This window comes from Dermochelys coriacea, chromosome 19 (genome assembly GCF_009764565.3).
Source record: "Dermochelys coriacea isolate rDerCor1 chromosome 19, rDerCor1.pri.v4, whole genome shotgun sequence".
Lineage (NCBI taxonomy): Eukaryota > Metazoa > Chordata > Testudines > Dermochelyidae > Dermochelys > Dermochelys coriacea.
Genome location: NC_050086.2, coordinates 14,742,893 through 14,767,267, shown reverse-complemented (window position 1 = coordinate 14,767,267; position 24,375 = coordinate 14,742,893). Strand labels below are relative to the sequence as shown.

General features: G+C 46.5%; 1 protein-coding gene across 1 annotated transcript in view; it reads left to right on the top strand.

Annotated features, from left to right (window-relative positions):
- The window catches only part of LAPTM5 (lysosomal protein transmembrane 5), a 51,211-nt gene that overhangs the window by 5,295 nt on the left and 21,541 nt on the right, over positions 1 to 24,375 (top strand). Inside the window, exons 2-5 of the mRNA XM_038377768.2 lie at positions 14,935 to 15,028; positions 18,562 to 18,638; positions 19,440 to 19,568; positions 21,347 to 21,472. Of these exons, the coding sequence (XP_038233696.1) occupies positions 14,935 to 15,028; positions 18,562 to 18,638; positions 19,440 to 19,568; positions 21,347 to 21,472 (426 nt within the window). The remainder of the gene's footprint in view (positions 1 to 14,934; positions 15,029 to 18,561; positions 18,639 to 19,439; positions 19,569 to 21,346; positions 21,473 to 24,375) is intronic.

Below are 24,375 nucleotides of genomic sequence, written 5' to 3'. Positions count from 1 at the left end.
TTTGGTGGAAAACACGTCATGGTATCCGTTGATCATTTCAGTTACCTCCTTCTTCTGGTTTGGTGTCAGATCAGTGGATATCCTGATCTGCTCCTGCATGTTATTTCCCTGGATCAGGGTCTCTTGGGCCACTACACACGCCTCTCGTTGGTGCCAAGGCTTTAAGAGGTTAATGGGATAAATGAGTTCTTGTTTCCGGCGTCCTGGCTGCTGCACCTTGTAGGTTACTTCCCCCACCTCATAGGGCCCCTGCCATTGGGCCAGAAGCTTGCGTTCTGCTGCGGGTACCAACACCATCACCCGATCCCCTGGCTGGGACTGTCAGACTTTTGCCTGGCGATTGTAATGGGTTCGCTGGCCTCCTGCGCCTTTTCCAAATGTTCCCGACCAATAGGGGTGGCCCGGGCTCTCCGTTCTCGCATCTACAACAGGTGGTCAATTATATTCCTCCTCTCATTGGGTTCCTCTTCCCAGATTTCTTTTGTGATATCTAGTATGCCATGGGGGCGGCGTCCGTATAATAATTCAAAGGGGGGAAAACCCAGTTGAGGCCTGAGGTACCTCCCGGATTGCGAACATAAGGTAGGGTAATAGGGTGTCCCAATCCTTCCCGTCTCAACTTACCATTTTCCTTATCATTGCCTTGAGGGTTCGGTTAAACCTTTCTACCAGCCTATCGGTCTGCGGATGATAGACTGAAGTTCTCAGGGTATGTATATGGAGCAGCGTACCGAGATCCTTCACTAGCTTTGACATAAATGGGGTTGGCCATGTTAATATCTCCTTTGGTAGCCCCACTTGGGCAAAGATCCCCACCAACTCTTTAGCTATCGTTTTAGAGGCCGTGTTCCACAGGGAGATGGCTTCCGGGTAGCGAGTAGCATAATCCAGAATGACAAGTACATATTGGTGGCCCCGGGGTGTCTTCTCCGGGGTCCCACTAAATCCATGGCTATTCGCTCGAAGGGGACCTCTATGATGGGAAGGGGTACAAATGGTGCCCTCAAGTGAGGACGGGGAATGTGCAGCTGACACTCCGGGCAGGACGCATAGTACCTCCACACTTCTTCATGTACTCCGGGCCAGAAGAATCGTCGCAGGACCCATGCCAGGGTCTTCTCTACCCCCAAATGCCCCCCAAAAAGATGACTATGGGCCAGACTTAATAAAGCATTCTGGTGTTTTTGAGATACTAGGATCTACTGTACCTTCTGCCCCTGTACTGGTGCAACCCGGTATAAGAGATTCTTCTTCATTATGAAGTAGGGTCCTGGTCCCTGGGTTTTCCCTTCCACGGGAACCCCATCTATTTCAGTCACCTCCTTCCTAATGCTGTCGTACCTTAGGTCTTCAGCCTGGTCCCATCCAAAATTTCCTCTCCTGGGGCTAATCTGCCCGAGATCTAGGGGGCCAGTCTCTGTTGCCTCTACTGATTCAGAGGCGTTAGGGTATGGGTCAGACTCAGGTGCTTCTCCCTCCTGGGTGATCTCCTTTTCAGCTGCCCGGGTCCACCTACCTACGAGAGCGACCCTCTGGCTTTGGGCCAGTATTCGGGTTCCCAAGGCCTTAGCTGCCCTTCTTTCCCTTTTTGTCTTTCTACGCTGTCTGGGAGGGGAGAACAAATCTGGGGATATTTCAGAGAAGGTTGGGGGTTGACAGTCTACTGTGGATGCCTCACTAACTTCAGGGCTTCCCCCTTTCTCCAATCCCCCTACTGGGAGTAAGTCTCCAAACCCTGGGAAGTCCCTCCCTATGAGCACCGGGTATTGGAGTTTAGGGACTACCCCTGCTGCTACCTCAGTAGTGTTCCCCTGAATCTCGATTTTTACTGGGATGGTGGGGTAATAACCACCTCTCCCATGGATGCATGTTATCCCTGTATGCTTAGCCCACAGCAGCTGACTACGCTTCAAAGCTTCCCCGAGACAAGCGTGATAGCACTCCCCGAATCAGCCAGTGCTGTGGTCTCTACCCCATTTAGCTTCACTGGTCTAGTGTACATATATGGGGTTAGTGAGACCCCCACAAGATGATTAGGGAGCATGGGTCTGCCCAGATCCCCAGGTTACACTGCATAGGCTCCTCGGCATTGGGACACTGGGCAGCTATGCGTCCCCACTCCCCGCAGGTGTAACATCTGTATGGAGCCCTAGGCATTCCCTGGTCTCTTGGTTTGGATAATCTAACATCACGATCCTCTTCCCCCTCAGTGCTCCGACTCTTTGTGGCTTCTGGTGGGCCTTCAGCCCCTCTCTTTTTCCACCTGGGTTCTCCTGGTGGCCCAGTCACCTGAGTTCTAGGGCTTGGTGCTGCTAGTTTAACCTGGGGTGCTTCTTCCTTAACTGGTCGGGTCAGCTCCCTCGCTGTCCTTCGACTTTCTACTAGCGCGACAACCTCATCGTAGGTGGAGGGTCTGTTCTGGCTTACCCAGGCGCGAAGGTCTGACGGTAGTCCTCTCATGTACCGGTCGATGACCAGAACCTCTAGTATCTCCTCTGGACTCTGGGACTCAGTTCGTAACCACTTTTGTGCGAGATGGATGAGATCATATAATTGGGACTGCGAGGTTTTGTTTTTCTGGTAACTCCACTCATGATATCACTGGGCCCGCACTGCAGTCATTACCCCAGATCTGGCCAGGATCTCTACTTTCAGCTGGGGATCGTCTGCTGCAGCCTCTTCAGGCAAATCATAGTAGGCCTTCTGGGCCTCCCCCACAGGAATGGAGTAAGGATGCCAGATCACTGTTCTTGGGGCCAAGCCTCCCGCAGGGCTATCCTCTCAAAGGCCAGGAGGTATACCTCTACATCATCCTCCCGCATCATTTTCTGCAGCCAATTGCTGGCCCGCATGATCTGCGTCCCATCATGGCCGCAGTTCAGCTCTGTAAGGGCCTTTACCTGGTTTACCAGTTCCCGCAACATAGCCTGGTCTTGAGCAGCCTGGTCCATCAGCAGGCAATTAGTCTCTTGCTGCAGCCGCACTGCTTCCTGTTGGGTGGCTGCCTGGACACGAGTAGCCTCCTCCTGGGCAGCCGTGGCTTGTGTCAGTGCCTCCACTACCTCCTCCATTGTGGTGAAAAAAAATAAAAATAGACCCTCTTCCCTTTTTTTTTCCCCTTCCAAACACCCTCCTTCTTCCGCCGCGCTGTGGACACCAGATCCCACTGCTCACACCAATTGTGACAAAGTTCCTGCTCTACCTTGGTGGGTCTTGCGCTTATTGGCGGATTTGCTCACCTTGGAGCTTCACGGCAGGCGTCAGCTTGGCTGTTTTTCTGAATTCACAGTCCAGGTCGACCCCTCCTGTGTCTGACCAGGAGTTGGGAGGATTTGGGGGGAACCTGGGCCCGTCCTCTACTCTGGGTTCCAGCCCAGGGCCCTGTGGAATGCAGCTGTCTAGAGAGCCTCCTGGAACAGCTGTGTGACAACAACAACTCCCTGGGCTACTTACCCATGGCCTCCTCCCAACATCTTCTTTATCCTCACCATAGGACCTTCCTCCTGGTGTCTAATAATGCTTGTACACCTCAGTCCTCCAACAGTCCACGTTCTCACTCTCAGCTCCTAGCGCCTCTTGCTTCCAGCTCCTCAAACGCACACAACAAACTGAAGTGAGCTCCTTTTTAAAACCCAGGTGCCCTGATTAGCCTGCGTTAATTGATTCTAGCAGCTTCTTGATTGGCTGCAGGTGTTCTAATCAGCCTGTCTTAATTGTCTCCAGAAAGTTCCTGATTGTTCTGGAACCTTCCCTGCTACCTTACCCAGGGAAAAGGGACCTACTTAACCTGGGGCTAATATATCTGCCTTCTATTACTCTCCTATAGCCATCTGGCCTGATCCTGTCACACTATCTATCTATCTATCTATCTATCTATCTATCTATCTATCTATCTATCTATGTATCTATCTATCTATCCCCATCCACCCCCTCTATCTATCTATCTATCTATCTATCTATCTATCTATCTATCTATCTATCTATCTATCTATCTATCCCCAACCACCCCCTCTATCTATCTATCTATCTATCTATCTATCTATCTATCTATCTATCTATCTATCTATCTATCTATCTTGTCCTTCTCCAGACCTGAGGAAGAGCTCTGTAACGTTCGGAAACTTATTCCTTCCACCAACAAAGCTGGTCCAATAAAACATATTTCCATCCCCACCTTGTCTGTCTATCTATCTCTGTATGGTCATCCATTTATTTCTCTATCTGTGGTCACTTATAGGGTGCCAATCAATCCACAATGTAAGAGTACACAGTGCAGTGATCCCATTCCATCCCTAGTTTGTCTGCACCGACAGCTCTGTCATGGTGTGTCTCTTTCACACTGAACACTGTTTCATTGCAGAGAAGGCTGTCTAGCATCAGCACTTTAAAAGATAAAATATGAGTGCAGATTTTTTTTTCTTTCCCGTGTTTTTCATCGTATGTTTGCAGCCAGGCACAGGGAAAAGGGAAAGAGGATTTATAGCCTGGCAGATACAGGACTTGGATGATTTGCTGAATCAATATCAGTAAAAATTATTGCTGTGGATCCTCGCGATGAATCCCATGATGCTTGGTGATAGTAACGCCATCAAACACCAGCGCTGAGGCTTTGTGGCAGTGTCTTGTACTCCTGTAAATTAGATTTGTCTCATTTCTGAGCTCTCCACAGACTGTGGAAATAAATCGTGGATGTTATCAAATGAATGGGAAGATGGAGGGAATGTGAGACAGAGCCCAGGCCCGGGATTAACACATGCTGAACAGAGGCCATGGTGCTTAGCACAGAGATTCACAGGTTGTTTTAAAAAGAAGCACGGATGTGTTAATTCCCCTGGGAAGCACAGGCTTGCTTTATCTGACACCAGCAGCGAAGCCAGGCATACTATTGCTTTCTACACACTGCACAAGCACAGCAGCTGGGATTCATTGGCACCTGGACCCCGGCATGTTGGTCTGTGGAGGGAGATTTTTCATTACCCCCTTCAAAAGTGTGTGTGTGTAGGGAGAGTGAGGGTGATGGGGAAGTTGGGCTAGTGAAAAGAAATATTGCCCAGGTTCTGTCTAGGAGGGAAGGATGGGCCCGTGATTAAGAAGCTAGCCTGGGACTCTGGAGATGTGGGTGCAGTTCAGTGCTCTGGCACAGATTTCCAGTGGGCAAATCATTCTCTCTATCTCTCTCTGCCCCAATTCCCCATCTGTACAGTGGGGGTCACAGCACTGCTCTTCCTCCTGAGGGTGTTGTGGGGCACTCAGATGCGACAGCGATGGGGTCCATGGAAGCACCTTAGCTTGACAGTATCAAGGGAGCCTTCACCCTTAAAATTACACCGAGGAACTGAATGTTAAAATAATGAATGTTAATAATTTCAGCAACCTCCTTCCCTCTAAAGCGCCCCAACCCTCCCATCAGCTGCTGATTCCCCTTTCCTCCCCAAACCATCTTCCAATCCCCATGCCCAGCCAGAATACTTCCTGCTGCTGGCGCCCCTTCTATCTGCTGGACCTGCATCCCCACCACCAGAAACTGTCCCCTCCAGCACATCCTGAGGTGGGCATGACAGAAAAAACTATGTGCAGGCAGGCACTCTATCTAGATTCGCTGGTAGCTTCCGCTGCTATAGTAGGGATGCAACTCAAGTGTGGGTCCCGGTCCCAGATAAAGGTCCCTCTGGCTGCTGGAACCCATTCACAGCTCCCATCTCCAGCTTCCATCCATTCAACCTTCCAGCTTCTAGTTGCCCTCCATGGTGGAAGCTCTTGCATTCCCTGAAAGCTAAAGCCAGTCCATATGAAATAGAAGTTCTCAAGCTGCCTTCGTGGCTTATTTTCTCCAAGAGTAATTAATGAAGGAGAAGCAAGGCCTAGAGTGGAAGGTTGGGCTTGCGGTTAACATGGTGGTCTCCACTGTAGGTGATCTTGATATAGTGCCCTGCTTCGCTACTGACTCCTTAGCTAAGACACTCTGTGTCTCCAATCCCAAAGGCCAAAATAGTGAGCTCTTTAAGGTCGGGACTGTTTCTTACAATGTGTTTGCACAGCATGTAACACATGGGTCTATCAGGGGTACCATAATAAAGGACATTTCTTTATTCTTCGGGGGCTTTATTGATTCCTCCCCAGCACAGGCTGCATGTGGCTCTTTCTTCTCTTCTTTAATTTTTGTAACAATTTTCCCAATATTTCCCCAGCTCTTCTGAGGTGCCGCTCCCCTGCCCCCAGACCCTCCCATGCACATGCTGTTACAATGCTGTGAGAGTAGGCCATGTGACAAAGCCACACCTATACAGCGGTTTCAGCTGCTTCTCTTACAGATGCTTCCTTATTCCCTATGGCTTTTCCATGTGAAATCTCACCGCTTGCTTTGTCATCTGTGCTGCTTCTTGAAATTGCTGATGTAGAAACACTCACGGATGCTGGAAACATGAGCAAGAGTGGGAGCTCATAGAGGACACAGCTGAGTACAAGCCCAGGAGACAGGTACTCTGTCTTTCTAGATTCCCCAATAACACCCTTCACTGTGGTGTTTGGTGCACCAAAGCTGTGGGTTCTGGACCATGCGCTGCACAGTAATATGCTGGGCCTACCACCTGCCTCTTGTTTTCCCTTGGGGAAATCCTTTAGCTCAAGGGGCAGTGGCATCGCTTTTTGGTGCCTATGTTTCCCAGTTTCAGTCTCTGCCTATGGCTGTGGTACTCATAGGCATGGGTTGTGGCTCATTAGACATTAGAGCAAGCATGACCTTATCCATGTGCAGATCCAAATGCAGGACCCACCTCTTGGAGAAAACTTCCCCACCTCCCCCAGCAGTGGTGTCTCCATCAAACCAACCCACAAGGGGGAAATAAGAAGGGAATAAAGCAGGTGGCTTCAACATCATTGGTATGCTACATATCACAGTGCTTGGGCTATAGGAGAATCATGCATCACTAAACTGAAAGATTAAGGGCTTGATTCTCATTACATTAAAGTCGCAGTTCTCAAACTGTGGATCAGGTCCTCAAAGTGGGTTGTGGCCCCATTTTAATGGGGTCGCCAGGGCTGGCTTAGACTTACTGGGGCCCAAGGCCAGAGTCGAAGCCCCACCACCCAGGCTGAAGCTGAAGCCCAAACCCCACCACCTGGAGCCAAAGCCTCAGGGCTTCAGCCCAGGGTAACAGGGCACAGGTTACAGGCTCCCTGCTGGGACTCAGGCTTTGGCTTTGCCCCCCATATTCAGTGAAGCGGGGATCAGGCTTTGGTTCAGGCTTCGGTCCCCCCTCCCAGGGTCGTGTAGTAATTTTTGTTGTCAGAAGGGAGTTGTGGTGCAATGACATTTGAGAACTGCTGCATTAAGGCCACTTTAGACTTCCAGAGCAGGGTAAAGGGGGCTGAGTATAGAGTCCGAAGCCAGCAGGGACCATTGTGATCATCCAGGATAGCCTCAGACTAGATGATCAGAACGGATCCCTTCTGGCCTTGGATTCCATGAAGCTCTATTCTGGCAGCATAAAGGGGCTTTAAAGTAATTAGAATCAAGCCCTTAATCTTCCAGTTTATCAAGACGGGATTCTCTTCTGACATACACTTGGGTTTACACCAATATACCTTCGGCTACATCAGCAGTTACTCCTGATTCATGCCATAGAGAATGAGAGGACAACCTGGACCTCTTACTGCAGAATTCCCCCTTTTTATAGAAATTAGTGATGAGCCTGCATTGTGAAGTTCAGATCCAGACCCTGATTCAATTTTGAATCCAACTGGGAACTATCCTAGAGTTCATATCCATTTGGATTCGATGACCCCACAGTTCAGCCTATTTGCAAAATTCAGTTCTTCAACCAAAAGTGAACTTTCCTAATGTTCAGTGGCTTCGGATCCACTGTTTCACTTGAGTTTCTGTTGCACAGAAATCTAAACGAGTCATTTCCTCTTCTTTTCCCCACAATAGCATTTGAGGCATTGAGCTGGCAGCAGCAACAAGGAAAGAGAAGGCTCTGAGCGGCTCTTAAGTCCTCAAACACCTCCCAACAAAGTTGCAAAGTTCGTTCCCACACAGAAAAAGTAGCATGTAATGTTAGCACTTCATAGAATCATAGAATATCAGGGTTGGAAGGGACCTCGGGAGGTCATTTAGTCCAACCCCCTGTTCAAAGCAGGACCAATCTCCAATTTTTGCCCCAGATCCCTAAATGGTCCCCTCAAGGATTGAACTCACAACTTCAGGGATATTGCACAGTACAGACAGATGTATCTATGTGATAGACCAGGAGAAAACAAATGGATGTCGTCTACACAGGATTCTTTCTTCCACGTATAAATATATATCCTGTTTTTCTTGCATTCACACCAGTTGAGACTCAGGGAATATGAGATCGATTCCTGTCTCTGTCACCGGCTTCTTGTATGATCTTGGGGCAAGCCATTTAGTTTCTTTGAGCCTCCGTTCCCCATTTCCAAAGTGGAGACAATAATCCTCCTTTTCTCCCACTCTTTGCCTGGTGTATTTAGATTGTGAGCTCTTCAGGGCAGGAATCGTCTCTTACTGTATCCAGCATAGCAAAACAGGGTCCTGAGCTTGTTTGGAGTCTCCAGGTGCTATCATATTACAGATAAGAGTAATTTTTCTTCTGCTCAGTTAGACACATAGCTCTAGGCTTGATCGCTTCTCTGTTCACTACTTTCAGTGTTGTTTCCTGTATGCACTCATTGCAAACACAAGTACAAACCACAGCTATTCCTGTCCGTCATCTTCCGCATCATTTTCCAGGCTACTTTCTCAAAATACTCTGAGAAGCTATTTGAGCCAGACAGAATGTACGCAGCTGTTTATCATGGCGGGGGATATGATCAAGCTTCCTGTGCCTGTCATAGGGTCCTTTATCTCATGATCAGCTCTACAGAGAGATCTGTGAAGTCTGGATGAGCTCATGGCCTATCTCATCCGCTTCTTCTTGACAACACTTCAGCACTCGCTGACGTCTTGTGAACCTAGTAGTTTAAGTAGTATGTCCCTCCAGTGCTGCCTCTGGTGCCAGGAGTATCACAGAACATTGGAGCTTCTGGGGAATACCACTGGGTCCTGCTATGGGTAGAGATGGTCAGGAATTTTTCAACAAAATGTTTTTTCTATCTCATTCATCCAAACCAAAACATTTTGTGGGAAAGGGTCAATTTGAACAAAACTTTCTCCCATGAGGGATGGAATTTTCTCGTCAAAACCAGAGAGTGCCCCCACAAATATCTAATTGCTTGGAGGCCTATGGGACTCACACGGAGTAGGGGTGACCTGGATTCATTTTTCTGCACTGCCTGATTTGGAGCAGGGACTTGAATGCAGGGGTCCTACATCTCCGGTGAGTACCTGAACAAGAGTCAGTCTCTGTCTTGCTTTCTCAAGATCTCCTGTTGGAGCTGTTCCACAATATGCAGTTGGCCAGAGAGAGATTCGCTAGCTCAGTGGTTCAGGTGCTCCTTGGGTCTGTGAAAGAGCAGAGTGCAAGTTTCTCCCTCCGAATGCTGGACTTGGCTCTGGCCTTCCACGTTCCAAGTGACTGCCCCACCCACAAAGCCATTCTGGGGTGAATCTCTTGCTCTGTTTCCCTGCCATTTTTGGAAAGGTCTCCATTTTGTCCCAGTGCAGAATGCGAAAGTCTTCGAAATCTCAAGCAGTTTTTTCAGGTGAACAGAGTGGCTGCAGGGAGGTCCAATAACAAAGAAGCTGGGCGGGTAATAGCAAGATGGCTACAGACAAACAGGAGGTAATTTATTAACCGGAATCCATAATATACAGTGTACGCTCATGGCATATAACGCAATGTACATGCATGGCTCAGAACATACAAGCGTGGCACCCAATGTCCACATATGGCATACACCAGGGTTTGTACCGGTATGGGCTACAGGCTGAGTCCTATTTATGGAGCTCATGCCGCGTATTCAAATTCTGCAGAATCTAAATTTCTATTTTAAGAAAGCCCAGCCCCCTCACCAAGTTACTCACCCTGATGAATGTGAAGGAAACCTTCCAAGGGTAAGCAATAAGAAAAGGAGTACTTGTGGCACCTTAGAGACTAACAAATTTATTAGAGCATAAGCTCTAAAAAAAAGGGGTAAACAGTGAAGTGGCAAAATTTGAGGATGATACAAAATTAAGATAGTTAAGACCCAGGCAGATTGTGAAGAGCTACAAAAGGATCTGCCAAAACTGGGTGACTGGGCAACAAAATGGCAGATGAAATTTAATGATGATAAATGCAAAGTAATGCACATTGGAAAGCATAATACCAACTATACATATACAATGATGGGGTCTAAATTAGCAGTTACCACTCAAGAAAGAGATCTTGGAGTCATTGTGGATCGTTCTCTGAAAACATCCACTCAATGTGCAGTAAGAAAAGGAGTACTTGTGGCACCTTAGAGACTAACAAATTTATTAGAGCATAAGCTTTCGTGAGCTACAGCTCACTTCATCGGATGCATTTCGTGGAAAAAACAGAGGAGAGATTTATATACACACACACAGAGAACATGAAACAATGGGTTTATCATACACACTGTAAGGAGAGTGATCACTTAAGATAAGCCATCACCAGCAGCGGGGGGGGGGGGGGGGAGGAGGAAAACCTTTCATGGTGACAAGCAAGGTAGGCTAATTACAGCAGTTAACAAGAATATCAGAGGAACAGTGGGGGGTGGGGTGGGAGGGAGAAATACCATGGGGAAATAGTTTTACTTTGTGTAATGACTCATCCATTCCCAGTCTCTATTCAAGCCTAAGTTAATTGTATCCAGTTTGCAAATTAATTCCAATTCAGCAGTCTCTCGTTGGAGTCTGTTTTTGAAGCTTTTTTGTTGAAGTATAGCCACTCTTAGGTCTGTGATCGAGTGACCAGAGAGATTGAAGTGTTCTCCAACTGGTTTTTTAATGTTATAATTCTTGACGTCTGATTTGTGTCCATTCATTCTTTTACGTAGAGACTGTCCAGTTTGGCCAATGTACATGGCAGAGGGGCATTGCTGGCACATGATGGCATATATCACATTGGTAGATGCGCAGGTGAACGAGCCTCTGATAGTGTGGCTGATGTGATTAGGCCCTCTACACCAACATTCCACACAAAGATGGACTACAAGCCGTCAGGAACAGTATCCCCGATACTGTCACGGCTAACCTGGTGGCAGAACTTTGTGACTTTGTCCTGACCCATAACTATTTCACATTTGGTGACAATGTATACCTTCAAATCAGCGGCACTGCGATGGGTACCCGCATGGCCCCACAGTATGCCAACATTTTTATGGCTGACTTAGAACAACGCTTCCTCAGCTCTCGTCCCCTAATGCCCCTACTCTACTTGCGCTACATTGATGACATCTTCATCATCTGGACCCATGGAAAAGAAGCTCTTGAGGAATTCCACCATGATTTCAACAATTTCCATCCCACCATCAACCTCAGCCTGGACCAGTCCACACAAGAGATCCACTTCCTGGACACTACGGTGCTAATAAGCGATGGTCACATAAACACCACCCTATATCGGAAACCTACTGACCGCTATTCCTACCTACATGCCTCTAGCTTTCATCCAGATCATACCACTCGATCCATTGTCTACAGCCAAGCGCTACGATATAACCGCATTTGCTCCAACCCCTCAGACAGAGACAAACACCTACAAGATCTCTATCATGCATTCCTACAACTACAATACCCACCTGCTGAAGTGAAGAAACAGATTGACAGAGCCAGAAGAGTATCCAGAAGTCACCTACTACAGGACAGGCCCAACAAAGAAAACAACAGAACGCCACTAGCCATCACCTTCAGCCCCCAACTAAAACCTCTCCAACGCATCATCAAGGATCTACAACCTATCCTGAAGGACGAGCCATCGCTCTCTCAGATCTTGGGAGACAGACCAGTCCTTGCTTACAGACAGCCCCCCAATCTGAAGCAAATACTCACCAGCAATCACACACCACACAACAGAACCACTAACCCAGGAACCTATCCTTGCAACAAAGCCCGTTGCCAACTCTGTCCACATATCTATTCAGGGGATACCATAATAGGGCCCAATCACATCAGCCACACTATCAGAGGCTCGTTCACCTGCGCATCTACCAATGTGATATATGCCATCATGTGCCAGCAATGCCCTTCTGCTATGTACATTGGCCAAACTGGACAGTCTCTATGTAAAAGAATGAATGGACACAAATCAGACGTCAAGAATTATAACATTCAAAAACCAGTTGGAGAACACTTCAATCTCTCTGGTCACTCGATCACAGACCTAAGAGTGGCTATACTTCAACAAAAAAGCTTCAAAAACAGACTCCAATGAGAGACTGCTGAATTGGAATTAATTTGCAAACTGGATACAATTAACTTAGGCTTGAATAGAGACTGGGAATGGATGAGTCATTACACAAAGTAAAACTATTTCCCCATGGTATTTCTCCCTCCCAGCCCACCCTCCACTGTTCCTCTGATATTCTTGTTAACTGCTGGAATTAGCCTACCTGCTTGTCACCATGAAAGGTTTTCCTCCTTCCCCCCCCTGCTGCTGGTGATGGCTTATCTTAAGTGATCACTCTCCTTACAGTGTGTATGATAAACCTATTGTTTCATGTTCTCTGTGTGTGTGTATATAAATCTCTCCTCTGTTTTTTCCACCAAATGCATCCAATGAAGTGAGCTGTAGCTCACGAAAGCTTATGCTCTAATAAATTTGTTAGTCTCTAAGGTGCCACAAGTACTCCTTTTCTTTTTGCGAATACAGACTAACACGGCTGCTACTCTGAAAAGGGTAAGCAATGTGGCACTTCCTTCCTGAGTCTACAGGCAGCCTGAAGCAATGGCTCTGTGAGGTGTCAACTCAATTGCTCCCTCATTGTTCCTATTGGCTCTGAAAACTAATGATGGCTCTCTAAATGTCTATGTCTGAACTATGTCCTGGCTGACCTTTTGGCAACAGGGTGGGGAAAGGGTACGGCAGTGAAATCTGCATGGGCTGGGTGTCGCTACAGAGAAGGAAATGCAGAGAGAAGAAAGAAGGAGAAATACGACAGGACTAGGGGAGAGAAACAAAGGAAGGAAGAGAAACAAGAGGCAGGAAGAGCAGTGGGCTAAAAGGGAAGCCTATTTTTCCACCCAGTGATGTTGAAAGTTTCAGTAAAGCACCGAACCAGTAAGAAATAATGGTGCTTTATTTATGCTTTATCAGCTGGAGCTCTGCTGTGGTCCTCATTTTATGATACTGCCAGCCCACAAGTAAAAATACTCTCTTCCAAGAGGGAGTCTGATATCCTAGACACCTGCTGTATGTAATGTACAGGCATGGCCCAGGACATACATCATACGAGCAAAGCACATCTGTAGTGGGATGCAGCTCTGGACTGACTGCAGGACATTAACTCTCTGCTACACCAGGTGTGGTAAGGGGCTGGCAGCAAGGCTACATTTATTCCCATGTAATTCCCATTTAATCTGGAAATTCCTTTTGCAGTTTACGATGGCTGTTATCAGGTTGAGTATCCTTTGGGATGTGGAGGACCCCAGTTCAGGTCCCTGCTCTGACTGATTTGAAGCAAGGGCTCAGACCTGCCTCTCCCATATCCCATTTGAGTGCCTCACCCACCAGGCTGTTCTAGGGGTTGTCTCACCTGTATTTTTTCATGCCAGAATCACAAAGGCCTCATTTTTGCTCCACATCAGAACAAAAACAAATTCCAAAGCCTCCAAATTTTTAACCAAACAGAATTGTTGTTCTCTGGCCAGCCCTACAAGCGGCAACCATCACTCGGAGGGTACTGTCAAAGTTCTTAGCCCCTAGCCCCTCCCATAGTGATTAGGGTTACTACCTGGTCAGTATTTGACCGGCCTGGCTGGGTTTCTTCTTATAGATTTGCCAGTTGCCGGAAAAATAATTTAATCTGCTGGGAGTTTTTTTACGTGGGTCTAAAGATTTGCATTATTATTACAGTGTTATCTAATGTTAAAAGTTTCTGTGTCTGCTGTTCTCACTAACGCAGTTTAAGCAATAACAGATCAAAACTGTTGAAAATACAGCAGCCGTCTGCCCAGCAACACGCACGCGGTGCACCCTGTGTGCGACAAGGTTTGAGTCACAGGACAGGGTGGAGAAGAGCTATGTTGTCAATCTTATCTATATGTGTTATCTCTCTAGATACTGTAAGTGGCTGTTGAACGGGTGGGGGTTGAGGAGTTGCCTTGGGTGGGGGGTGTTGAGTTTTTTGCATTTCAAAGGTGGTAACCCTAAATTTAGCTGAGTTCTTTGGAAAATCCACCCCCTTCTCTTTAGGCCTACATGAGCACCAAGCTCTTTTGAACATCAACAAACTTTGAAATAAATTCCTCACCACAGAGCCTACAAGGGGGTTGAGGAAAAAGCAGAGTGTTATGGTGAAAGCACAGGACTGAGGCTGACTGAGTTCTTTCCCTCGCTCTCTCACAAATTCTGTCTGTGACCTTGGGGAGGTCCCATTGCTCTGTGCCTCGGTTTCCCCTCAGTCTCTCATACAGCAGCTTCAGCAAAAACAATGAGGAGTCCTTGTGGCACCTTAGAGATTAACAATTTTATTTGGGCACAAGCTTTCATGGGCTAGAACCCACTTCATCAGATGCATGGAGTGGAAAATACAGAAGTAGGTATAAATACATGAAAAGATGGGAGTTGCCTTACCAAGTGTGAGGTCAGTCTAACGAGACAATTCAATTAACAGCAGGGTACCAAGGGAGGAAAAATAACTTTTGTAGTGGTAATGAGAGCTGTTCCAATCCATTAATGTTTGTATAGCACTTGGAGATTCTGAGGTGAGTTGTGCACTAGGAATTCCAAGCAGTAGTGATCTCTGGAAACTGGTTGATAAGAAATTGGCAGGCTGCCTGCATAACCGTCTCCTCTGTTTTTGCTCTTCTAGGTCATGAGCACACTGCTCTTGATTGAGTACTCGATGGAGGTGGCTACTGGGAAAGGCTACTTCAAAGTCCTGGACAAGGATTACTACATAATTGGTAGGTTCAGTAGATGGAAGAGAAGCCAGAGGAGAAGCTGAGAAGGCTGCATTTGAGAGGGTGCATTCAATCCAAGGTTGTTTCTTCTCCAAATCTTCTTCAAACTAGTTGTCAGATGCTGCAGTTTAGAACTGAGGGGCGTGAGCTGAAAACTTCAGACCCAGATCCGACCTAAAACAGATACATAAATTAGGGAGTAAATAGTAATAATCCTCTGGGTTTTTTGTATACTGGGAGAGAGCTTTCCATCCACAGATCTCAAAGCCCCTGGCTAATATTAATTGATTAAATCTCATAACAGCCCTGAAGTAAGTGAAATTTTTCTGAATTTCAAATTTTCAATGATGTTTTTCTGCAAAAATGTAATTTTTGGTCAAAACAAGACCATTTTTTATCAGTTTTTTATTAGCTACACAGCTGATTGAAATTTTTCAATGATCAAAATGTTTTTTTTCAAAATCTGTAATGTTAACATTTCGGGGGGGGGTGGCGGACGGGAAATGAAATTTGAAAAACTAGTAGAAAATTCCCACAATTTTGTTTTTATTTTTTTCAACCAGTGCTACCTGTCATTTCTATAGGCATTGTTGTACACATAAATGTATATGCTGCTTAGCAACATTTTTGAACCGCTGTCAAATGGAATATAAAATGTTCCCACAAGTAGTGATGTATAAAAATGATGATTTGTTTCCAAAAATTTTTTGAAAAAAAAAAAAGAAATTCATTTAGTGACAATACATTTCACATTTTACCAACCCTGAATTAAATGGCCAGTTTTAGGAGCAGGGAAGATGTCAAATTATCATGAAGTTTCCATACAAAAATAAATTGTTATCCAAGCTAGATATTGCGTTTCACAAACCTTGAGATTTCTGCTTAAAAACAGAATGATTTTGTGTGAAAACAGTACTATTTTTTAACAAAACAAAATTAAAAAGGCCAAATTTGGCATATATTCCCTCCACCCACTCCCCTCCCAAAGTTGCAGTATTTTGCAAATTTGCAATGATATCCTGAATGCTTGCATTTGAAGGTGCATCACAAATATTTCACAGAGTTCTATTCATGAGATTGCTGGCATTTCTTTTTCTGGTCAGACTGGAAATACCACAAAGAGCAACTTTTATAGTTCCAGAAATTAAATGTGAAAACAATGTGTTTAAACACTGCAAAATGCTCAGCTTGAATTCAAATACAGAAATGGAAGATGATTTGGGAAATTCATTCCCCCCCCAAAAAACACTGGTTCTCTCACTCGTTCTCAACGCCTGCTGTTCTGTGTGTAAATTGCACCAGAATGGAGTGTATTAATAATACCCTAGAACGTTGTGAAACTCTTTACCATTTCCTGTGAGTCAATTTACACCCCTTCAGCTTTTGCTTTCCCATGAGAATTAACTAAAAGTGCACACATTTGTATTTAAACTTTTAATTTCATTATAGTTCTCAAAAGCTTTGCAGCAACAACTTGCACATTTCCAATGTGTGATATCATGCACTACAGAAATGTAAAACAAACAATAGTGGAAGAGAAGAGCTGAGCGACAATTTTAACCTACATGGGAGATTTTCAAAGGCGTTAGGTGTCCAGATCTCATTGACTTTCAATGGGAGTTGCATCTTTATTTGGTCTTTGTGCCTCTTGGAAAGGCCAGATCTCTAATACGCCTTAATTCCATTTGTAGTGGGTTAATTTTCTTTGTTTTTGTTTTAATTCATATATAAAAATGTATGACTGCGGTAATAATGACTAGGAGTTGTGATCACAATCTTGATGGAATCATTCAGGGGAAGTAGCAGAGCTATTCAGGAAAACAGTGTGTGTGCAGCTTTTGTCATATGGACCAAAACCACCTGCACTGGAGGCAGAACACGCTTGAAGGACCGTTAGGTTTATTTCTCTTGCCAATCCTGTCCTGCCCTTGAACCCAGCTGTTCAGAAGCAGCACTCTGCAGTGTATCAACAGCCCAACAACCTAAATATCCATCTCCAGTAATCAGCAAATGTGACTATTAAAACCACAGTTTACTAGTCCTGCCTGCATTCCCCCAGCCAGTTTATTGGGCCATAAAATAGAAACAGGCCTCTTTGCATTCAAGGGGAACATTAGGAGTCATTCAAAGTCCCTTCTAGCTGCATTCACACTAGCTCTGATGTGGCTAGAAGATAATCAAAACACACATTTGGCAAATAAAACTTGTTTTTTTTATTAGTCCCCTTGCTATGGTTGCAAAGACCCAGTGTAGGCTTTATCAGACCACCATGGCATACACTGTTGATACCACATTTGCAATGAGAGAGGACTTTTATTTCATAACATACTTCTCCCTGCTCATGAAATTCCTGGGTATCTCTGGGAGACTCAGCTGGGGGAACAAGCAGCGGCGCATAGAAACAGACGCAAGAGAGAGAGAGAGACCCATACAGCATATTTATTCATTCGCTGGCATGTGTGTTTGTATAAATTATGAACTAGGGCAGTCTCATGAGATACACACACCAATTTGGGGAAGCTTTCACCAGCAGCAGTGAAATCCACAAGCAAAATGGACAGGCTGTGGGGGAGAACTATCCTCTTCAGATATGCACAGAGGTCTTCAGTGGCAGCTTAGACCATGGGTTTGGGGCTGGGAGAGGGCAGGAAGCATGTCTAGTGCGACTGTGACTACACACCAGCCAAATCCCCCCATGTGAGTGGGAGGCAGGATCCAGAAGCTGAAACCCCTATAAAGGAAAAGGAGGACATTGTTGTTACTGTTGCACACCGTGGGCTGTAGTAGCACCTGTAGAGGTGCTCCCTGCCCTGGGGAATGGAAAGGAGAATTCTGCAGAGTAGATAGGAACTCAGATCTGGCACTCAGGTCTGGCACTGTGGATCCAGATTTGATCCTTCATGTGAGGGTGTTTGGGAGCAAAAAAGATGTGATTCTATCAATTCAAGCCCCCCTCAATACATACCATAGGTGCAGAGTAAGTCTAGGGAAGAACAGATATAGCAACGCCCAAGAATGAGTCTCAGTCCATAGAATCACAGAAGTTGGACATGGAAAGATCGTATTAGGCTTTTCCCTTATAGTCTATTCTCCAGTGCTTCATCCATCACAGAAGTAAATGTCCCACACAATGGGTATTCTGCTACTTGTTTTGGGAGACAATTTGCACAGCTTAACACACCTTTATCTTCCACTGACAACATATCTTTATATAATTCCCTGGTTAACTGTGTCATGTCCCTGGCTAGCAGCTGCTCCGTATAGAGGGTAAGAGCCTACTACTGGTGGCACTTGGCAGAGGTGCTTCTTTAGCTCACGGGATGGAGGCAACTGGATTTAGCAGTGAAGGTCCTGTGTTCACTTCCACCTGAGGAGAAGTCATTATGTTGAAGTAAAAGCTTTGACTTATGGGACCAAATCCTTCAGTCCTTAACTCAGTTAAAATTTCCACTGAGCACTGATTGACTAAGTAGTTCTGGCCCATGGTTTGAAATGCTTCTGTGTTGCGTTGGGATCTTAATATTATTATTTATTAGCGGACATCATCACCAGCTTCCTGTTGATCTTCATGCTGTTTATCATCAGCTTCTACCTTCTTTATGGAGTGCTGAAGGTATGTCATTTTAAAATAACTTTCAGTTTTGTTTTTGTAGGGATAGAGGGGAGGAAGATTATTTACAATTTCAAACCCATTGAACTGGTCACTCACAAATTTGCTCCAAGTCTGGCTGTGCCTTCTAGGGCTAGGGGAAATTTCTCATCAAAATTATTTTTGATGGAAAATTTTGTTTTCAATTAAATGATTTTTTCATGCCAAGAATCTGCTTTACACTGACAATTAAGATTTTTTGTTGAAATATTTCAGCCAAAACCCAAAATATTATTGATTTGGAAATGCTGCCATGGTGCAGAATAGTAGTTGTTCTCCTATATGGGCTGGTCAGACTACATCTGCCATAATGCACCATAGTCAGCAACTCCCATGATGCAACCATCCCCTCTCTCCAATAAGAGAGACCATGGTGAATCATGAGAGATATAGTCTGACCAGGGTACTTAGCCCATAGAGGAGAACAGCAGCTTGAGGCCCCCGAACTACAATTCCCATGAGGCAAAGTGGCAGAATTTCCAAATTGAAATATTTCAGCTTTCAAATTGCCATAAAAAAATCTAAATTTTCCATGGCAAAAAACAAAAAAACAAACCCCATTTTTTGATCAGCTCTCGTGTCTATAAGGTAGATTGCTAATACACCTGTCACACTAATATCTAGAGTTAGGTGTGGAATTTCTTGCCGGGGTGTGTGTGTGTGTAATTTTTTTCTAGCTATAACAGCACAATAGCACTATAATAGCCCTTTCTAATCAATCCCACTTGAATAGAAATAATCACTTGCCTGCTGTCTCTCTCACAGAATAGGGAACGCCTCTTGATTCCATTCCTGGCTTTGCAAATCATGGATTTTTTCCTCACCCTCTTCACAATCTTCAGTTCCTACATTCAAGTCCCTGAAATGCTGTCGTTTGCATCCATTAGCCATGTGGTAAGTAAGAAGCATGAGCCCACTTTTCAGGCTGCCAGGGTGCAGATATATAGCACAATACGTGAAACTAAACTTGATGGACTAAGGCCCCAGAGAAGCAGGAAGGCTAGTCCAGGGATTGTCACCAGGGTCTTTGGAGACATGGGTTCAAGTCTCTGCTCCGCCACAGACTTCCTTTGTCACCTTGGGCAAGTCACTTAGTTTCTCTGTGCCTCAGCTCCCCACCTGTACCATGGGGCTACTAGTACTTCCTTCCCTCACAGGATAACTGCATTAAAAAGATGATGAGCTGCTCCAAAGCTACTGTGATAGGGCTATATAAATACCTAAGGCAGATAGGCTAGTGATCTACTCTGACATAAGACCCCTAGCAGGATATTTGGTGCGCTATATGAACAAGGGGTGAATGTCTGGCCCCACTGCACTCAATGGGTGTTTTGCCATTGATTTAAATGGAGCCAGGATTTCACCTCCAAAGTCCACTGCTAGTCTTACAACCCTGTGTAATTGGAATCTCTGCCCCATTGCAGGAATCATTCATTTAATATTCATCACATTTCCTATAACCTCGCTTGCCTGATTCATCACACTCAATGTAATTTATTTACAGTAATAAAACCAAAGCGACAGCAGATTGAGGGTGGCCAGGGGAACATTTGTGTCTCAGATGATGGACCGGAGAGAGGTCTGACAGTGGAACTATAGAGTACTATAAAGGGAAACTGTAGTGATGAATTCTCCCCTCATGCCATTAATAAGTAAATACATATATTTCATCTCTGGTCAAAAGTCAAACTTCAAGCCTAAACAGTAAGCATCAAACATGATATTTAGGCATCAAAATCAGCAGCAATTTTCAGAGGTGTTGAAAGCCAGCAGCTCCCATCAGCAGGAGCCCAGAAACTCTGAGAACTGGGTTTTTGCATGAAATTCAGCCCATTTATTGGGTGCCTAAATATGGATTTTGCTGCATCTCCTGCCTGCATCCCCACACCCCAAGTCTGAAAAATTTTGGCCTGCTTATGTACTACACTTTCTAGACTGTTTTTTGGAAAACTTTTATGGGTGACAGGTCTGATTCACCATTGCCCTTCCCCTTTGTGCCATCAGATGCCCTAGTGCAAAACAGGGGTAAAACACCACATTTTACATCCACTTTGTACTGGGGTTAACAATCATGCAGGGGACCAGCTCCCCATTGGCAGTCAGGGTATGTCTCTATGGCAGTCAGAGGTGTGATTAACACATGCGCAGACATACCCGAGCTAGCTTTGATTTAGCTAGCTCCAATAAGAATATCACTGAAGCTGCGGCAGTGTGGGCTCGCTGATCAAGTACGTATCCAGGGCCCCAGGGATGGGGGGTGTTGTACAGCCCATGCTGACATGCATACTGCCGTGACTTCCCTGCTCTGTTACTTAAGCTATCTAGATGAAAGCTAGCATGGATATGTCTACACATGCTGCAGTCACACCTCTGATTGCAGTGTAGACAAACTTTAAGGTCTGAGATACTGATTGCAGTGTAGACATAACTTAATCTGGAGCACCTCAGCAGCATAAAGGCACCTTCAAGTGCCACTAAAACTTGAGTCCACTTGAAGGTCTATTTACACTGTCAGAGTGGCATAAAGGGGTTGTGGCATAAAAGAGAATAAGGCCCAAGTGCAGGATAAAGGAGAATCAGGTCCTTTATAGCTAAGGAAACACCCACAAATATGGCTCTTTCATTTAACCAAAAATAAAGCCTTGATCACTCGGACATTTTTGTCTCTGTAGAAAGCACACACGAAGGTTCCCTTCCTGGCCGTGCAATTACTGGGTTTCTGTCTGAGCGTCTTAATGCTTTGTAGTTCCTACACGGAGGTCCCAGCCTACCTCAGCTTCCACTCAGCGAACCAAGAGGTAGGTAATAAATGAACGACAAGCCTGAGCCTGGACGACAAGTGTCATGTTGTGCTTTAGCCTATCAGGGAAATCAGCAAAATGTTAATCCAGTTTTTTTCTGTTTTGAAAAATGTTTCTTTAATATTTGTTGTTAGAGCAGCAACCCCAGCTTTGCTCTGTTCAGTGCCAAAGGTCATCTGTAGGGAGGGGTGAAAGTAACTTAAGGGACTTACCAGTACGCAGGGGGGCCGGGGTCCTGGGCAAGGTCAGGGGGTGGCTCAAACGGAAGGGGTGGGGCTAGGATGACCAGATGTCCCAATTTTATACGGACAGTCCCAATTTTGGGGTCTTTTTCTTATTTAGGCTCCTATAACCCCACACCCCCATCCCAATTTTTCACACTTACTGTCTGCTCATCCTAGGTGGGGCCTCGGGCGGAAGGGGCAGGGTTTGGGAAAGACTCACCCAGCCAGCCCTTCAGTGCAGCCTGGAGGCAATTTAAAGGGCTCCCGGCCACTGCCATCATCGCTTCCCCCGGGCTCCGGCAGCAATTTAAAGTGTCCGGGGGAGCAACAGCCAGTAGCCCTGGGTCCTTTAAATCACCACCGGAGCCCCATGGTAGCGGTAGCAGCAGTGGGGAGTCCCAGGGCTCTGGCAGCGATTTAAATTGCTGGGCCCCGGGAAAGCTGCCCCCTGCCAGTACGGTTGGCTTTATACCAGCTCGGACCGTACCGGCTTACTTTCATCTCTGTCTGTAGGACTTTCTAATCAACATCACTGTGCCCTTCCCTGACAGTTTGCTTGTGCAGTCACCATTTCTTAAAAGCACAACTCGTTTTGCTGCGGCAAATTTTGTGGGTGCAAATTAAATTGGCAAAACTGGGAGGCTGGGTATCAGCCTCCCTGAGGACATACCTTCACTAAGGCTCTGATTCAGCAAAGCACCTAAGCTAGGGTTGCCATCTTTCTACTTGCACACAACTGAACACCCTATTCTGATGCCCCACCCCTGCCTCGCCCCTTCTCTGAGGCCATGCCCCCTGCTCACTCCACTCCCCCCTCCCTCTATCTTTCGCTTTCCCCACCCTGACTCACTCACTCATTTTCACCGGGCTGGCTCAGGGGTTGGGATGTGGGAGGGGGTGAGGGCTCTGGCTGGAGGTGCGGGATCCAGGGTGGGACCAGGGATGATGGATTTGGGATGCAGGAGGGGGCTCCAGGATGGGGCAGGGGGTTGGTGTGTGGGGGTGTGTGAGGGTTCCGGCTGGGGGTGCAGACTCTGGTGTGGGGCTGGAGATGAGGGGTTTGGGGTGCAGGAGGGGATGAGAGCTGGAGGTGTGAGTTCCAGGGTGGGGCCAGAAATTAAGGGATCAGGGTTCTTGAGGGGGCTCTGGGCTGGGGCAGGGGATTCAGGTTTGGGGGTTTGGGCTCTGCCTGGGGGTGCGGGCTCTGGTGTGGGACCAGGGATGAGGGATTTGGGATGCAGGAGGGGGCTCCAGGCTGGGGCAGGAAGTTGGCATGTGGGGGTGTGTGAAGGCTTCGGCTGGGAGTGCAGACCCTGGTGTGGGGCTGGAGATGAGGGGTTTGGGTGTAGGAAGTCTGCTCCAGCTGGGACCAAGGGGTTCAGGGTGCAGGAGGGGGCTCCGGGATGGGAAAGGGGAGTGAGGTACGGGGGTGGGGAGGGCTCCAGTTGGTGGTGCAGGCTCTGGGGTGGGGCTGGGGATGGGGATGAGGGTTTGGGGTGCAGGAGGGTGATCCAGGCTGGGATCAAGGGGTTCAGAGGGCGGGAGGGGGATTGGGGCTGGGGCAGGAGGTTGGGGCACAAGACGGGGTCAGGGGTGCAGGATCCCGGCAGCACTTACCTCAAGCAGCTCCCAGAAGCAGCAGCATGTTCCCCTTCTGGCTCCCATATGGAAGTGCAGCTAGGTGGCTCTGTGCACTTCCCTGTCCGCGGGTGCCGCACCGGCAGCTCCCATTGGCCGTGGTTCCCAGCCACTGGGAGATGCGGAGCCGGAGCTTGAGGTGGGGGCAGCATGCAGAGCGTCCTGGCTACCCCTACATGGGGACAGGCTGCTGCTTCTGGGAGCTGCAGGGAGCCACGGCAGGCAGGGAGCCTGCCTTAGCCCTGCTGCGCTGCTGACCAAACTTTTAATGATCTGGTCAGCAGTACTGACCAGAGCCACCAGGGTCCCTTTTCAACCAGACATTCTGGTAAAAAACCAGACACCTGACAACCCTAACCTAAGCACATACCAAGTCCAAGCCTATTCAGCGAACCAATTAAACATGATTAACTTTAGCCACAAGTTTAAGTGCCATTAACTTCAATGGGTTGGGATCAGCTTTTAGATAACAAATCAATGAGTTAAAATTAAGTGAAAATATTCGGGCCAGTTGAAAATTTTCCATCAAAACTGTTTTTCTGTGGAAAATTGTGGTTTTCATGAAACTAGATTTTTCATGAAAAGTGTCTGCTTTCTGCAGAAAAATTTTTGTTGAAAAATAGAGCATCTGAAAACTGAAATATTTTGGCAAAAAAAGAAATACTTCAGCCAAAACCAGAAATATTTCCGATGCACAAAGGGGACAGCAAGGTGCATCATGGGAGATGTAGTCTGACCATGGAGCCTGACCTGTTGCAGAGATTGGGAGCGTGAGGCATCTGAACTATAGCTCCCAGGAGGCACTGCAACAGCATTTCAGAATCAAAATATTGGTTTTGGCCAAAATATTTTATTTTTTGGTTAAAATATGTTGGGGATTGATTCCTCCCTGCCTCCCCCCACCAAAAACTGAAATTTTCCATTGAAAATGTAGATAATTTTTTTGTTTTGTTTCATTTTTGTTGATGTTTTCTGTTTGGGGTGGGAGGGACATTTTGACCAGCTCTAGATCTGCCTTTGCTGATCAGAGCAAGGCAT